At 44.7% G+C, this 17,243-nt stretch overlaps 1 protein-coding gene across 1 annotated transcript in view; it reads left to right on the forward strand.

The window, feature by feature from the left end:
- NIBAN1 (niban apoptosis regulator 1) overlaps nt 1-17,243 on the forward strand; it is a 58,755-nt gene that overhangs the window by 13,023 nt on the left and 28,489 nt on the right. Inside the window, exons 2-4 of the mRNA XM_064664048.1 lie at nt 14,554-14,684; nt 16,082-16,213; nt 16,944-17,058. Of these exons, the coding sequence (XP_064520118.1) occupies nt 14,554-14,684; nt 16,082-16,213; nt 16,944-17,058 (378 nt within the window). The remainder of the gene's footprint in view (nt 1-14,553; nt 14,685-16,081; nt 16,214-16,943; nt 17,059-17,243) is intronic.

The following is a 17,243-nucleotide window of genomic DNA, read 5'->3' on the forward strand; positions in this document are numbered from 1 at the left end:
CATCTGTAAAAAGTAATAAAGTCCCCTTTCCTTCCAGAATCAGGCTATTAGTTTTCCAGCTGTTGGCTAAGACAGGTTTTCCTGTTGGAATAGCTTTTGTCTGATGTAAGTCTAAAACAATATGGCTATGGTAACTGAAAATATTTCTTTGTCAATTCTAGTTGTAAATCCAACTGTTTCTATTCATTGTTGCTTCTCAAAGCAGCTGTTTGATTCTGAAAACCTTATGGAGTCTTCCAGTGAAGTGCACACTGCTGATAAAATGCAGTTTTGCCTGTATTCTGCATTTTCTTTACCATACTGTGTGGCTCTTTTTCTTTTATCCTCATGGTGAAGTCTCACAATTCTGGAACACGCTCTTGCTTTCCTTCAGAAGTCCCATTGTCTTGAATAATGCAAAGACAAACCCATAACGTTCGTTCACGTGGGTCTGAGTTGCAACCACAATAATATGGACTGTACTGTCAGCTGATGCCATTCTGTATTCATAAAACATGCTTGGGATCTTTTTATAGATCTGCAGAGTTTAAAGATAGGCTTATTAGGCATCTCTCTGATGTGTAATTATTCCAGACTGAACAATATGTTAATCAGAAGATATGCAATTTATATACAGTAGACAAGCAAAGAGTGTGTGTGTAAAAAAGGGGTTTTCCAGAGCAGATTTGCAAGAAAACTCAGTCTAATGTATTTAAGAGACGTTTATTTTTATTTAAATAACTTTCTTTAAACAGCACACCACGTTTGCTGGCTAGTGAAGCAGCTTTACTTCTGTATCTTATCTGTTTCTTGACTGTAATTCTGTGTTTTCTTTCAGTTTTGAGATACAGTATTTTACAAATTAGAGGAACCCTCGGAAATCAAGAGTTTAAAAAGCATGTCAGGGTATCTGCTCAATCTGGAAGCCAGGGCTGCACTGTCTCCTCTGAATTTCTTCCCATTGCTCTGTACTTGTCGTTCTTGAATGAGATAAGATCTGATGCTTCCATGTTTTCCTCGCAGCAGGTTCTTCTGAAGCACACCAAGCAGATATTTTTAATACATTCACACAAAACTGGTAATGGTTAGAATTTCTGTTAGCATTCAGACTTTCAGCTTGGCTTCAGAGGTGCTGAGCACCCACCTGGCACTGGGGGTTGGCCTCCAGCAGTTCTGCAGACATGAGCAGTTGCCTCTCACCGGTGGCAGCAAACGTAATTTTCAGAAGTGCCTTGGAATCTTCAGTGTGTGCTGTCCTCTTAGTGCCAGAGGCACTTCTGAAAGGGAAATAACTACAACACAAGGATATAACCCTCATTACTGGTTCTGAAGAGGTTGTAAGGAGATGGTCATCTCCTGGACTGTGGGGTTTGTGGCTCTTGGTCCCTCAGAGGACGTGCCTGCAAGCAGAACTGGAAAGCAGGGGTTAAAGGTGAGGCCTGGGTTTTGTTGTCCTGGCCTTGGAATTTCTGAGACTTGCAAAGAAAAAGCTGTGACTCCATTTAGACCCAAACTTTTGGAGCCAGAAGGTTCAACTTGACTGATTTGTTTTTGTAGGCTTGGTCCATCTCTACTAATAGAGCTCAGAGTAGAACAGAGACCATAAGATGCTCTTTTTCAACACTGTATCTCCAAGGTTTTTCACTGAACGTTAAAAACGACCCATGAATTCTACTGGTGGGGTTTGTGAGTACAGTTTTCAGAATTGCTGGCCTGTTCTGGTTCTGTCATCCTTTTCACTGCTCTGCTTTTTCATTAACCAAGAGCCTGACAGTTTGTGTGAAGCTGCTGGGTTTATGCAAAACCTGTGGTGAAACTGTTGGTGAAACTGTTGGCTCAGAGATGCTTGAAAGGGTAAATAGCAAAGAAATAGTGTCCCAGGGTACCAAAAAGTTTTGCTATTGCATGAGTAGCACGTGGCCTAAGTAGCATCTCATCGGAAGAGATGCACTGTGTATGTACAGCAAAGGTCCTTCGGAGTAATAATAACGGGTAGAAAAGTCTCTGAAAGGTTATTGTGGATTCAAAAACTCTTGAGGGTATTTTGAAGCTACACTGGATGCTGTTAGGTGGGAAGATATTTTGTAGAAATTCTGGGCTCATGCCTCATTTCAGCAGGCTGGCGAAGTCCATCAGCCCAAGTGAAGATAGAAGATGGATTTATGTGGTTTTCCCTGCGCTTATTTCTCAGAAAGCCACAGGCCGACTTTGAGCCACCCTTAAAGAATGCAAACATGGCTAAAGATGTAGCTGTAGTGAGGAAATGCAGATAGCCTTTGGAGGGATTCAGGTTTGGATGAGACTGCAAATGAGCTTTGCTGTGTTAAGAGCAGGACATGGATATTGGACACTTCCATGGGCTCATGGCAAAGTTTTGCAGAGCAGCCCTGCAGAGGCTGCAGCAAAACCCAGAAATCTCGTACACTCTGCTTTAACCTCTGCCCTAAGAGCCACTGAGTAGACAGGAGCTAAATATGTTTAAAGTTGCATCATTAGTGATTACTTCTGCATTCACAAAATGAAAATGTAATCCCATAGACATAAATTTGCCAGATAAAACTCCTGTGACACAAAAGCTGTTTTGTTTTATTCCTGTCAGCTCTTGCACGTTGCATTCTTAGGGCTGGTTTGTTCTTGGTGCATTTTGCAAAACCCAGATAGATGAAGAATTTGAGTTTTAATATGGACAAACAAAGCAGAGGACTATATTCTTCTCCAGAAAGAGAGGATATATCAGTGTCCACATCAACAGGAACTCAAATTGGGTTGAGGGGAAGACCTTTACAGAGACCCGTGATGGAAGAGCTGAGACTTACAAAACCAGAGCTCCATAACCAATCATACAAAGGCAAGAGTGATGAAAGCAAACTGTTAAATGCACTGATTAAAGAACTGCCTCCATGGGCAAAAACCAAGCCTTAAATATCTCCTGGTTATGTGTTGTCACAAGTCAAGGTGGACGATCAAGTCGTTTTGGTGTGTCTATTCACTGAGGGCCTGCTGAAGACCTTGAGAGGCACAGGGTTGTTGGGAACCTGCAGGAGAGCTCTCACCAACCCATTTCCAAAGAAATTCTCAGGAACCAATTTCTTCTTCTTAATAACAACCTGCCCAGCTGCTTTTCTGAGCCCAGGAGCTCACGTGGCCCTGCTGTACAAACACAGCGCTGGAAGAAGGTGGTTTTGATTTGGGATTTTTCCTTTCAAGTCGTGTCATGTTGTCACAAGCCCTTCTGAACATGAAAGATAAATGGAGTAAGGAAATGAGGCAACTTATCTTCTTTTTTTTTCCTTAATAAAAAGGAAGGAGCATTGAAAGGTTGAGGCGGAAGAGCCGAGCGGCCGAGGAGCCTCAAACACACGTTTAGTGAGAGGGACAATGACCGAGCGGTGCTTCTTCCCGGGAAGTCTTCTCAGAAATGGAGCAAACAAACAGCAGCACTAACCCTATTGTCTGCCCAGTGGTGCTTTCATGAGCACTGAGGAACTGAAACTCGTCCAGGCGGAAGGAGGATAACGTGCAGCCCTTGGCAGAGTGACAAGTGGCTGGATGTCACCCCTCGGGATCACAGAGCGGGACTGCGCTGGCTGGGAGTGGAGCTTGGTGAATCCAGCTCCCCGGAGGGAAGGAGGCGACTGGGAGGCTCTACCTGCAGAGCTGTGTGTCACCCCTTCCCCTGGCAGCAGGGCACACCGGGGCTGGGCCTCAGTGGGGTCCGGCCTTCCTCTCAATTAGGGGTTAAAAACAGAAGCCTGAGAAAGAAAATAAATGATTTTGTTGGAAGAGTGTGCTGGAACAAAGAGACCTGAAACCCTCAGGGGTGACTGTAAGATAAAGGTCTTCCTTTGTATGTGTCCTCTGTGCCATTTACATCAAATTATTTCTGAGCACAGTTCTTCTCTTTCCCTTTTTCCTTAAATTCCTCTAACCTATGGCCTGTGACCTGGGGGTGTTTCTTGTGCCTTTAGTGATGTGGATTGCTGGCACTGGTGGGTTGTAGGAGAGCAGACGTGGGGAATGCAAAGATAATCCTTCATCTTTGATACTGCTGAAGCTGCACAAAGTTAGGGGTTGTTTGGATTTTTACTTGACCCCTTTTCAGGATAAAATTTCTGGAATTATTCTAGATTTGCTAGCAGAAAGTATACTTCTATTAGTCAGGTACCAGCTTTAACCCAGAAGAATCAAAAGCAGAAACTCTGCCGAGTAAGGAATGATTAATTAACGGGTCCTTTTAGCTTTGGGGGGAAAAAAAAACAACCCTCCAAAAATGTTCAAATCACTTCGTTTCCTTCTGTAAAAGAAGTGCTTTGGAAATACTGGCATCTTGATTATGGCCTTGCTCAACTTTGGGTGGGAGAAAAGAGGGAAAAGAAGGCCACTGGCAGGTGGCCACTGCCACGTTGAGAGGTCCCAGGCGTGCCAAACCTGCTTTGAAGAAGGAGGTGGTGGATGAGCTGGTACCACTTCATGGTGTTCCTCCACTACCTTGAGTTCCAAAGCTGACCTGTTGCATCACAGAGCTGTAGTTTCCCTTCCCCATCCATAATATGCACAATAAAACAGACTTTTTTTTTGGTTGTTTTACACAGGATCGGGTGAGCAGATTTATGTCATAATTACACACTTGTCTTCTAAGCTCTTTACCTTAATTGATGCTTTTTAGCAGCCATGTGAAGAAACCTCCCCCACAGGATGAGGCACCGTCTCCTATCTCTTCTGCAGAATTAAAACCCCAGTGAACAGTGTGGTTCTTCTGGGAGACATTATCATCCATGGAGCAGTAGAGAAGGGTTTGTTTCTAAGAGGAGAGACTTTCAGTTGCATTAGTATAGACCCTTTAATGCTTGGCAGGATTTCCTGCAGAGTGTGAATGCGATCCTTTTTTAATCCACTCATTTCTAAAGATTTAGCAAATGTGTTTAAGGATATAATCTTATTTTTTCTGAATGTGAGAGCAGACTATCAGTAGGGAGAAATTGTCTTGGTGAAAGATTAACCACAGCGTAGTGCTGTGGAGCATTTTTGTCTTGCAGGTTGTGTCAGCCTTGAACAATTCCTCCTGTGGCATCTTTATGGCCAGCACAGTCCATGTGGCATCAGGAAGTGATCCCATTGTGTCACCATGGGATGCCTCGTAACAACAAAATATATGTGAGGTTAAGGAGATTTTGAAATGATGCTTCACTCAAACTTCTAAGTTTTTTTAAAGCAAGTCCTCCAATCCTCTCCCCAGGGTTTTGCTGTGACAACAGTTAAATTTTCTTGCAGTCATATTCCAGTATTATAACATGGAATTAGTGAGAGCCTGAAATAGTGCATAAAAATGCACTGTGAAGGAAATATGATTCCATTTTTGTTGTGCAAGCTCAGTGTAAATTGGGAGGTGGGGTAAAAAAATTCCTTGGAGTGTGAGCTGCATTTTACATATTCCTCTTCCTGTAATACAAAGTTTTATTAGAAGCTTAATATTACATATATATGTGTGTATATATATATGCATATATATATATATAAATATTCCCTTTTAAAAGAGGGGGAAGAGGAATAAAATTGATTCTTGGTTTTTACAAAGGGTTGGCTCTTTGTCCCCCTCCAAACACCCTTCACAGCTGCTGCCCTGCGGAGCACCAGGGCGAGGTGGTGTTGGCACGAGCCAAGAAAAACAGATTAGATTGGAAAATGGCCCCAGCTGGCACACCTGGGTATGGCCTTGGGCTTCAAACATCTGAATGGTGCCAGTTGTTTGGGTTCAAATCTGTGTGTTTCCCCACTTGGTGTTTCGGGGTTCAGAGTGCCAAGGGGGAGCTGGGAGGCTGAGAGGATTTTCTGGGATAAAATGAAGTGACGTGGTTGTGGTCTTGGAAGGCCATTAAAATAAACATCCATGCTTTGAGACCTCTGTTCACCTTAGTTCAGAGACAAATCTTGAGTTTACCCTTGCTTTGCACAGAAAATCCTTTGGAAATCATTTGTTCATTTTCAGTGCATATGGGAGCCAAAAGAGAACCAAACACCTTAAGACTTGGTCAGAAAAATTGGAAGGAAAGGGGACCTGATGGTACCTTTATTCTCTTTTTGTTACCCACACGTAGCCTCCTTCCATTTTGTGGAGTTTGTGTGTTTGTTGAAGAGAAAGGGAATAAGATCCTACCATGGGATAATGACCTTCTGCTACAGTGCTTAAAAAGTGATGCTTTGTGGGAAACGTTGGACTCTGAGGAGTCCATCTGGGCTGACTTACACCAGACTGCTGCTGAAAGGACTGAGAATGCAAAGGGAATAAAGGGAATTGAAGGCTAAGGTAAGGAAACCTCAGCATAAATGAGGCACTGCCCAGAAAGATGTGTGTGTGTGTGTGTTTGTGTGTGTGTGTACTCATAGCTATGTCCAATGCCATATAATCCTCTGAGTAATCTTGTAATAGAGCCATGTAGTATGGCAAAATTTGGCAAAGTAATTAAGAAAAAAGAAATTAGTAAAAGTCTCTCACGAACTATATGAGCACCCACCAGGCATTGCACAGCATTAATCTTTTGAGGGTGTGTGTGTTTGTATAAATGTGTATATATATATATATATTCAGAAAAACCTTCCACTAGTGTCATGAGGATGGTTCTTTCTGTTATCTGTGTCTCCAGTGTGACAATGTTTTTTTGTTAGTTTGCCTTGGGGATGGTTGGGCAGTGGAGTAACTGGCTGCTGTCACCCGGAAGGGAGGGGAGAGGGAATACCTCATCCTGATTTAAAGGGTGATGCAGCATTGGTTTATGTTTTCTGAAAGCTGTTTAAATGTTCCCAAGAAATATTTTTGTGTGACCTACTGTGACGTGTAATGTGATGCTGAGATCTGGATTGGAGAAAGCTGCTCAGGACATGCTTGGTGTCTGTGACCCCATTAGTGGCTCAGGGAGTTAAAAAAATCCCCAAAACTTGAAAACCATTGACTATCTCCAAATTTACTTACTGCAGAATGCAGTTTAGCTCCTTGTGAGCCCCAGGAACCAGATTAATTTGTTTTATTAAGTCCCTAGTTCCCGTGGTGCTCTGAAAGAAGCTCATAAAGAAGGTATTGTCAGACCATATTCTAGCTGGATGTGGCCATGAGTAGTTGTTTGTAGACAGAGCGTTGCTGCTTCTCACCCCATTACCAATAAAGGGCTTGTTGGGCTTGTTTCAGCTTGATTAACCACGGGCTTTGGCCTTTATGTAATTCATGGTTATTAGGACTTTTTTAGCCTGACAAAAGTGCAAAGGCGACTGGTGAGATCTTCCTTCTCCCCTCAGTAACGCCTGGGCAGTGGCAGGGTTGCAGAGCTGGCGGCTGCTGTGTGAGAGAGGAGTGTCTGATCTCACTGCTCACAATTCAGGCACTCTGAGCTTAAAGTTTCACTCCTTCCCATTGTTTTCCCTGCCCCCTGCTCCAGACCCCTCTGTTTAGGGGGGCCATCACACTGCCAGTGGCTTCCTGGGGTTTCTGTCCCCTCTGCCCCCCCCGGACCCATCTCTGTCTGGAGGGGTTGTCCATCCTTTTCCCCCTGCACCAGAGGTGACCCGTGTGGGAGAAGGGATGAAGCAGCTGGGGATGTGCTGTCCCAGGGCTGTCATGAAGTGCAGGTGCCGAAGGAGTGGATGTACCTGCTGGAGGCAGCTCCTCCATTTCAGGTGGGCACGAGGTCTGTGCCACCCCAGCCTGTTGCTTGACAGTTGTGGGTTGATACTAAATCCATTTCCCTGGGCATTTCCATCTCAACTGCAGCTGATCTGAAATAAAATTCCCTGGCAACCTGTAGAGCAGTGAGAGGGAATCACACACTTCTTGTAGAGGATGCATGGAAACAGCATGGTTGAAGTGGAGGTGTCCTCCAAAGAGTTCCAGGTTATAGCAAACCCAGGTGCACCCTGGTCTGGCAGAAAGAGGGGAAAGGAAAGCTGTCTGTAGGACTGAGTGTCGAGTTTGACCCGAGAGCCAGTCTGTGTTTACGCAGGATCAGTGCTCTGCATTTATTTTTGCATTTTTTAATAATCAGAATTAATTTCAAATAGCGAGTTCCATTGTTAAATCACAAGCTACTCTTGGGAAAACAACCTTTTTTTTTTTTTTTTAGAATGCATGAGCTCTGTCTCACTCAGGTCTGTCTGCTTCCTCTGAAGCATGGGATGCTCCTGAAGTTGCCTGAGAGGAACGTTATAAGTATATAAACTTATGGAATCTGTGGGATAATTGTCCACGTCAGTGTAAAATCCAGCCTCATTTAGTAGAGCCCTCGAGGAAGAGCAAAGCACTTGGGTACAATTGTAGCAAGGGAGATCTGCAAGGCTGGAATGGAGCCTGTTATTTTTGGCACCTCCTTTGCTGTGGATCAAGTTTCCATGAACTTACCAATGTGTTTGTTTAGTTTGCTGTGAGAGAGAGGCTTCGCTTCTGGTGGAGCCCAGATTTCACACCCACGGGCTCAGCTGACAAACTTGAGAGAAAATCTGTTTTTTTTTCACAAGACAGCATCGATTTCTTCCTATAGAGAAGATGGACTGAGCACCCAAGGAGTGCTTATTGCTGAGATTTAATCAGAGGATGATGGGGGTGATGGGTGTTATCCTCTCCTGTGCACTGTTTAGGGTGACTGACAGGAATTGTGCCAGTGTCACTCAGTGGCTGTGTTGCCAGCTGATGATTTGGGCCTGGGTAATTGCAGCATTGTAAATTTTTGATAAGAGCAGCCTCCATTAACAGAAAACGAGCTGAGAGTGAATAATTGGTTTGAGTATTTTATCAGGTGCAAACCACACGTTCCTTTCTGGGGAACAGGGGTGGCTCCGCCAGAGAACTTGGCTTGGCTGAGTGCAGACAAACCTGTGGAGAGGTGATCCAGCCAAATCAGAGCCTGGGATTTGGGTCTGCCCTCCCTTTTTGTCAGAACAGGTGTTAAGTCCTGACTCAGGAGTAATCGAAATACTGTTTTATAAATAAAGATCAAACTGAGCTCTGCTTCCAGCAACAAAGAGAGAGGTTTATATTGCCTCCCTGGACGTGGAGGTAAAGTCTGGGAGCACTTTACTTTTAAACAGTTTCTGGGTGGTATTGTAAGTACTCCACTGTAGGAAAGAGGGAACCAGCTGCTGGTAATTCCTGGTGCACTGTTCCGTGTCCCAGAGCACTGGGAGGTGATGGGCACTGTCAGGATATGCCAAAGGGAATTACTTTCCCAGAGCTCAGGGGGAGCATCTGCAGTCTCAGATGTTTACCTCCATCAAAGGTTCTGTTGGACTTGGGATGAAGTTGGCCCGTGAGCTGAACACTGAAATTAGTTTGTTAGCTCGTTTTGGTACTGCCTTGAAGTGCCATGAGAATCAGATTATGGATGTGGAATGAAGGATGGATGGATAGTAATTTCTAAGCTCTCAGTGCTGAATTTGCTGTATAACATCAAGGCACACAGTAAAGTTTACAGTTTATCACTTAAAGCATGTCCCCAGTTGTGGGTTCCATCCTGGCTGGTGAAGCACCATGTGGGTATGATCAGCTGATCATTTTACATTGATTTCTGACAACTTTGATTGTGGCTTGGTGGAAGAAAACAAAGATAAAGTGATTTGTTCCTGTTCTGTCTCACCACTTCACTTGTTAGAAGTGCTGGATGTACTGACACTCAGCACACACAATGCTTATTTCTTTTAGGTTTTATTTTGTCTAGGATTTGCTTCAATATGGCAAATAATCTACCTTTTTACAGTTCATGTCCCCTGGGGCACAAAGTGTGTTTTCCAAGGGGCATAAATAGTTTAAAAATATATATCCCCCAGCCCTCCAAAGGGATCTGTATCACTGGTCATGGTGTTTTTTTGAAACCCCTTCCAAAAAGTGATGAGTGCAAGCAATTGTGCTACGAAGAGGAAGGGACATGATCATCTTGCTGCTCTTAGAAGGGTCATCTTGCTACCAAACACCAATATTTAAGTGAAATAATAACTTTTGTGGCAAGTCCTCGCTTCTTTCCATCCTTAACTTCCAAGTGGCTCAGGTGTGGGTGAGCAATCTCTCTCCTCCATGCCAGCCAAGACATTATTGTTTTCTGGCCTTTTTCCCTGAATTTTCCTACCCTGCCTCTGTCCTGGCCACTTGGCAACGTGTTGTTGAGAGCAGTGAAGTGTGGCAGGGCGAGCTGTCCGGGCTGCACATGGCCGTGCCACCAGGCTGGAAGCCAGTGGAAAGACCAGCAGGATTTCCTGGGAACACTTGCCAAAGACTGCCCTTGCTTTTTAAAGCTATATTCCAGTTTATTTCAGTCCAAGCAGTGACACCTACACTGAAAAGTCGTGTATTTGAGGCCATGCTGGGGGACTGATGGCTTGGGAGTTCCATACAAGTGTCCAGCAAGGTATCACATAGCTAAGAAGGTCAAAGGCAGTGGGAAAGCAAGAAGAAACCAATCTGAGGGATGATTACTGATTTCCAGAGGGACAAGTGGTAGATGTTTCTTGTTTCTCAGCACAGTGACATTTGTTTTTAGTCTCAAAAGACATATTGTAACTTGTGCTGCAGAACAGGAGATGCATCATGAAGCATCAGCAAGGTTTGTTCTGGAGCAGGATCTAAACCCTCAACAAAGGGGGAATGGACCCTCAGCACATTAATTTGACAGAAATCCTTCCACCTCCACCACTGTTGTCTTCCCTGTTGGCAATTTTGGTTCATGGAATGGCAGAATACCCCGAGTTGGAAGGGAACCACAGGGATGACTGAGTCCAGCTCCCGGCCCTGCACAGGACCAGGAGGTTGCGTGGAGGCTTCTCCTGGAGCTGACCAAGCTCTGCATTCTCCTGGGATAAACATCCTAGCTGCTGGGGTTCACATCCCAGTTGTACAGGCTGTGGCTGTGCCGTTGCCAGACCAACCAAGTGGGAAGGTTGGCCTTGCTCCATATAAACAGCCCTGACTAGGCCAGCCACACTAAATTTGGAAAAGAATTAGGGGAACTCATTTTTCAACTGCCCTGGAGTATTTTATCTCTAGTTGCGCCATGTTATCATTTCATGGGAAGAGTTTCTGTTACTCATGACTGTTTCCATCGTGTTTATTTTCAAATAGTGTATTTTTATCTTCTGTAAACCAAAAGAGTTTAAAGATCCATGGGTGAACAATGGCTCAAGGGTCCATCCACTTCTCTTCCCACCCCAGGTAGTGCTGAGATTCCTGTCGAGCCAAGCACTGCCAGGTCCTTGTGTGGTGCCACTCACAGTCTCTTTAAATAAACTTTTCTTCTAATTTTAAGAGGGAGGAGATTTTAATGCAGAAATCCTTTGCAACAAGTAGTGCAAAGACTGGAAGAAAAGGCCTGAAACATTTGCTCCTCGATTCATATTTTGGTTGATCATAGTCTGCACATAAAAATGACATCAGTGTCACACATCTCAAATATATATTATGAATTGCAGAGTTCCTTTCTCTTTAGTCATTGTCCTTCAAGCTGATCTAAGCAATGTTGACAGTGAAGACTCACACTTCTGAGGCCATTTAGCCATCACTGAAAGACTTTTGCAAAAATTACAGATATTTCCTGCGATTGTTGGAAGTTTTTTCCCAACACCAGAATTCTGTTCTTTGTCCTGCTTCCTCTACAAATTTTTACTACAGGATGCAGGCAGTAGTCAAATGAGGTCCAGTGTCCCAGGGCCCTCTGCAACAGATTAAGAGGCCACTACAAACTGGAAAAGAAAAAGCCACGGTGGAAAATAGGGGCAAACCCTGAGCAGGAAACTCCACCGGGGCCAACAACATCCTACTGCTGGCTGGGACCAGAGGGAAAAAATGCTCTAAAAAAGGTTTTGGGAAGCTTTGTCCTTATTTGGAAAATAAGTTTATGCATCTGCCCAGAGCAGGCTGGTTTTTAAAGGGCTGGGATTTTCTGCTCCAGCAGCACCATATCCTGCTATTATACCCAAGCACATCCTGTAATCAGGAGGTCTCCAAAAATCTGTCTTAAAACTGAAGGTTTGGAGTCCAGATTGTCACCCGGTGCTGTCCCGCCAGTAAATGTGTGCCAGACTTCCATAGGTTCCATAACTGATGGCTGGGCTCTGGCTCTGCCCCCCAGCCCTGCCCCAGTCCCCTCTGTGTGCCTGGGTTGGGCTCGTGGGGGCACCGGGTCTGTCTCCCATCGTGGCGTGTGATGGGAATGGGGCAGGAGTGGGACAAAAAGGGCTTCCAGCTTAGTGGAAGGCAGCGATCCCATTGATGGTTAAGAAGAAGGTGGCTCCACGTCACCCCTCTGAGCTGGTTACCTGGGAGTGGCTGGAATGAAAGGTCGTGTCCATTTTGTAGCTTTTTCTTCTGCCTGCACATCCGTGCCAGGAAATTATGGAATAATTCATAGAATCACGGAGTGGTTTGGGTTTCAAGGGACCTCAAAGCCCATCCAGTCCCACCCCTGCCATGGGCAGGGACACCTTCCACTAGCCCAGGTTGCTCCAAGCCCTGTCCAACCTGGCTTTGGACATTTCAGGGATGGGGCAGCCACAGCTTCTCTGGACAATAATTTCTGGCATAATTAAAAAATGTGGCTCTCTGAATGGATGAAATTACCATTCTGGTAATGTCCTACATGAGGAGCAAATCAGAGCTGGACCTGAAATAAGCACCTTATAAAATCTCTTGCCATTGCCCATCTCTGTGAACTCCTTAGCAAACTCACTCGTTTTCCATGGCAGACTCAGCCACACATATTTGGGGGTTTAAAATGGAAATTGGTAGCCAGATGTGATGAGTTTTGGACCATAGCATCCTGTGCACTTTCTCCCATAAAATCCCATGGTATGATCCATGGCTTTTCTGCTTTTTTTAACTATATTTTAAAGTATTTAAGAAGAAAAAAGGCATGAATGTTCTGGGAACCGCACTGGCATTTAAAGCTCTTGTTTTTGTGAGAAATGGTAGTAAAACCAGTAGTAATGCAGGAAGTTTTGTGTGGTTAATTTAGAAAGACTGTGCTTGAAACTGCAAATCTGTCAAGAGCTCTCCCTGATCTCACTGGAGCTGCTGCAGACCCACAGCCCAGGCTGTAAAATCCAGAAACCTCATGGAAACTCCCAGTGAATCCCTTCTGGTGGTAGTGCTGGGAGGAGTTTGTCAGTAAGGGAGTATATATCCTTAAAGGATGCAGGTGGTTCAGCTTTTCCAGAACTCTGGAGGTCACAGTTCCCCTTTTTGGCCCTTCAGGAATGCCGAGTGCCATTCCTGGTTTAGGGGTCCGTTTAGGGTTCATGGAATCTTAGTTTGGGAACTACCCTTTTTTTTGGTCTCATACAGAGAATTGGTATTTTTTCCTCAAGCAGAACAAAAAGAAATTTGGAAAGCATCAAAATTGCTCAAGATGTGAAATGACAGTTCTCTGCTGTATGCTCAGAAAAAGCCCTTTGGCAAGGATGCTCCTTAATGCCAAGAAGAAAGGGATCTCTCCAGTATCCAGGGTGTTTGGGATGCTCTCTAGATCATAGCCCAGGTGGTGTTTGCATTGCCACAGAATCTTTGGAGTCCCATATATGCACATGCCTTTAACTTTTAGCTTCACTTCTCTGTCTGCAAAGCATCATTATTTCTTTGGGAGGGTTGATGAGTTAATTACTTGCAAACTGTTGTAAGATTCTCAGAAATGAGACTGTCAGTGTGTTCACTGCTGTTGCTACTGATGAGATCTTGATTATAGCGAGACAATACAAGGTTGGTGTTTATTGCAGCCTGACTGAGTATCTGTTTGCACTAAAACAAAGACCAGACTGCAGCACCCAAGCCTAGAAGAGTCTGTAGGGCTTTGAGACAGCTTTAAAATCTCACTAAGCGATAAAATTGGCTAATATGGCTGAACATTAGCCAGTATTATTGGTTTGCTTTGAAAACCCTTTCAGCCCTTGAGCCCCCACGGCTCTGTGGCAGCATATCCCAGGGAGAGGCAGACAGCAGCTTTCCTTGGAGAAATGGATTTGGGGTATGTTTTGCTCACTCTTAGAAGGAAAACAGTGTCCCAAACCCAGTGTTTTTCTGGACAAGTTCTTTCTGAGTGCATCTCTGAGGGTTTTCTCATCTGTGCAGCAAGAGGTCCTTGGGCAGGATTTTCATGGAATGGTTTGGGTGGGAAGGGACTTTAAAGCTCATCCAGTTCCACCCCCTGCCCTGGGCAGGGACACCTTCCACTAGCCCAGGTTGCTCCAAGCCCCGTCCAACCTGGCCTTGGACACTCCCAGGGATCCAGGGGCAGCCACAGCTTCTCTGGAAAACCTGTGCCAGGGCCTCCCCACCCTTACAGCCAAGAATTTCTTCCCAATCTCCCATCTAACCCTGCCCTCTGGCAGTGGGAAGCCATTCCCCCTTGTTCTGTCACTACAAGCCCTTGCCCAGAGTGTCTCTCCACCTTTCTTGTAGCCCCTTCAGGTACCAGGAAGCCACAATCAGGTCACGCCGAAACTTCTCTTTTCCAAAGAGGAGAATTTTGGGTCTCTGGGGATAAGTGCTTTGGTTCTGCACTGCAGTTTGTGAAGCCACATGCATGAAATACACTTAAATCTCTGTTCCTGCTTCAGGAAAAACAGAGGCCATCATCAAGAACTTCAGCCCACACTACCGACGCCAGTACGCCGTGGCCTTCTGCAGGCACGTGCAGGAGGAGCTGGAGCAGCACCGGCATTCCCAGTCCTGCTTCCTGAAAACCAAGGTAGGAAGGCTCTGCTGCGTGGAATAATTAACACATTAGGTATTTAAATCACACCTTTAGAAGTTGTATGAAAAACGTGAGCTGGAAGTTTGTCGGGCACTGCCTGCACTGGGTTTTCTTGTTCTTCCCTGCATTCAGTGCCCTCAAGGAGAGGTAAGAGTGGCACAGATACTCAAAGCTTCTAAAAATCAACCCAAAGCATGTTTTTAAAGTTATCTAAATGTTTCTACACAGTGTTCTTTCAGCTTCTTATATTGGATAGTTGAAAACATAATAAATGTGCATCTGTGGCATTTTAGAAATGTGTTTTCTTATCTATAGCTCAAGTTCACACAATAGTTTGCACATGGAGATGTTGGATTTGGTTCAGTTAGGTTTGAGGTGGAAAAGTTATGTTTGGGTGCAGGTTTCAAGTTGTACTTTTGAAAATTCATGTTTGTTTTGGTCTTGTTTAGTTGTTTTATTATAGTGTGAGGAAATCTGTGGCACAAGTTCCTGGTACAGAGTTGGCCACTTGGACAAAACTATTTGCTTCCTGCTGACTGCAAGGTTCTGCAAAATCTAGGGACACAGATCACACATTCAGGGAAGAGGAGAACATAATTAATCCTTTCATCCACGGCTCAGGGTTCCATGAGGAAGATGGCAATGATTCCCTCTGTGGAATGAGCTATGGGAAGCTGGTTTTTATTAGAGGAGAGACAAAAAGAGAGACAAAAGTCTCTTTATTTGAGGAAAATGCACCTTCAATGTTAAGAAGATACAAATCTAAATTTTCTGGCCATATGGGCAGTCATGAATTTCCAATGCTTTGGAAGCGAGTCGGGTAAAGCACTGAGGTGGGATGTAAGAGGAGGGATGATGGAAGAGGTGGGATAATAGAAGAGCTGTGTTTTTCAGGAAGATATGTATCAGTTACTAGAGCACAGATGCAAAAGTGCTACAGAGAAATGAGAAACAACTTACTATTTTATAATAAAACTCTTTGCTGCATCAGTGAAATGTTTTTAGGACATAGTGGAAAATGGGAGTTCGTGAACTACAGGTCATTTTGCAGCGGGTTGGAATGAGGTGATCTTTTAGGTCCCTTTCCACCCAAACCATTCCAGGATTCTAAGGTCTTGCATTCAGCACGCCAGCTGAAAGAATCACATCTCTGTCTCAGAAATATGGCAGTATTTTTGGAAGGCAGAGCTCTTCTGCTTCCTCCTCAGCTCAGGCTACAAGAATTTGCTTGTGTATGTAGTATCTGCCCAAATCAGAGGGATGTTTGTGACTCCAAAGAGCATTTGAAGGCTCCAGAGCTCTCGTAGCAGCCTTCTGTAAATGTAGGAATAAAAGCTTCCAACTGGCCAGGGGTTCAGAGCAGCCTCAGAGCTCACAGAGTGTCTTTGCAGCCCCCAGGGGAAGCGGGGACGGTCTTGTACGAGGCAGAGCTGCTGCATTTCGCAGAGGATCTGAAGAAGTGGAAGGACAGATATGTCGTTATCAGAAATGACTACACTGTGGATTGCTTTGAGACCAAGGAGGTAAGTGCTTCTTCCTTGGATGTTCTTGTCCATTCCCAAATAAACTGGTGCCAGGTGGAGTTGCTGCTGCCTCTCCTTCAGCAGTACTGGATGAAGCCTTGTCCTCGTCCCAGTGGCTCCAGCCTTGCCAAGGGGATGGCTGAGGGTAAAACCTTGGCAATAGATGTTGGCAAGAACTAGCAAATTGTTCTGACAGCACTTTGAACCTTCCTCTGCCTGTCCCAGAACACTTCTTATCTGTGTGTCACTGTAATGCATCCCTCTGCTCCTGCAGTTGGATTTTAAGTAGTAGTTGTGCTACTTAAAAGTAGTAGTGGCCTCAGGTTGACTACAGGGAAGTTTTTCATTTGGCCACAGTCAAACTAGTCCTGGCTGACAAATCAAACAAAGAGGGCTCAGGAGAAAATCCCATCCTTTTCCCTCCCTTCTGTCCCTGACTCTTCCTCATGGCAGAGAAGCTCTAAGAGGGTATTTTCAAACATGTTTTTTATATTTAACTGTGTTTTAGATTTGACATGTCCAGGGAACATATCCAGAATTCAGCCTGATGAAAAGATTTTCCCTTTTGGGAATACCCCCATGCATTAAAATCATAGAATATCCTGAGTTGGAAGGGACCCACAAGGATCGTGGAGAACAACTCCTGGCTTTGTCAATGAGTTGTGTATTTTATGTTTTCCCTCTCCTTAAATCTCTTTTTCATGATACTCCCTCTTTCTTGATTTTCCAGGCCTACCAGAAAGGAGCCAGCCCTAAATATCACGTTGTTCCTGCAGGAGGCAAAGTGCTGACTTCAGAAGAAGATTACAATTTGCTGTCTGATAAACATTTTCCAGATCCTGTGGGTAAGCCCTGAGTTGCCAAAACCCAGGCTCTGTTCCTTATTCTGTTCCCTCTTCTGGGAAGGCTTTCAGGCTCCACATTAAAACAGGGCAGCAGAAGATGCCCACAGCCCTTTTCCCAAGTCAGAGAACAGCTCCAGGGTGGATGAACACAGAAGGTGCTCTGAGCTGACATTCAGAGAAATGCA

Source organism: Pseudopipra pipra, chromosome 9 (genome assembly GCF_036250125.1).
Source record: "Pseudopipra pipra isolate bDixPip1 chromosome 9, bDixPip1.hap1, whole genome shotgun sequence".
NCBI lineage: Eukaryota > Metazoa > Chordata > Aves > Passeriformes > Pipridae > Pseudopipra > Pseudopipra pipra.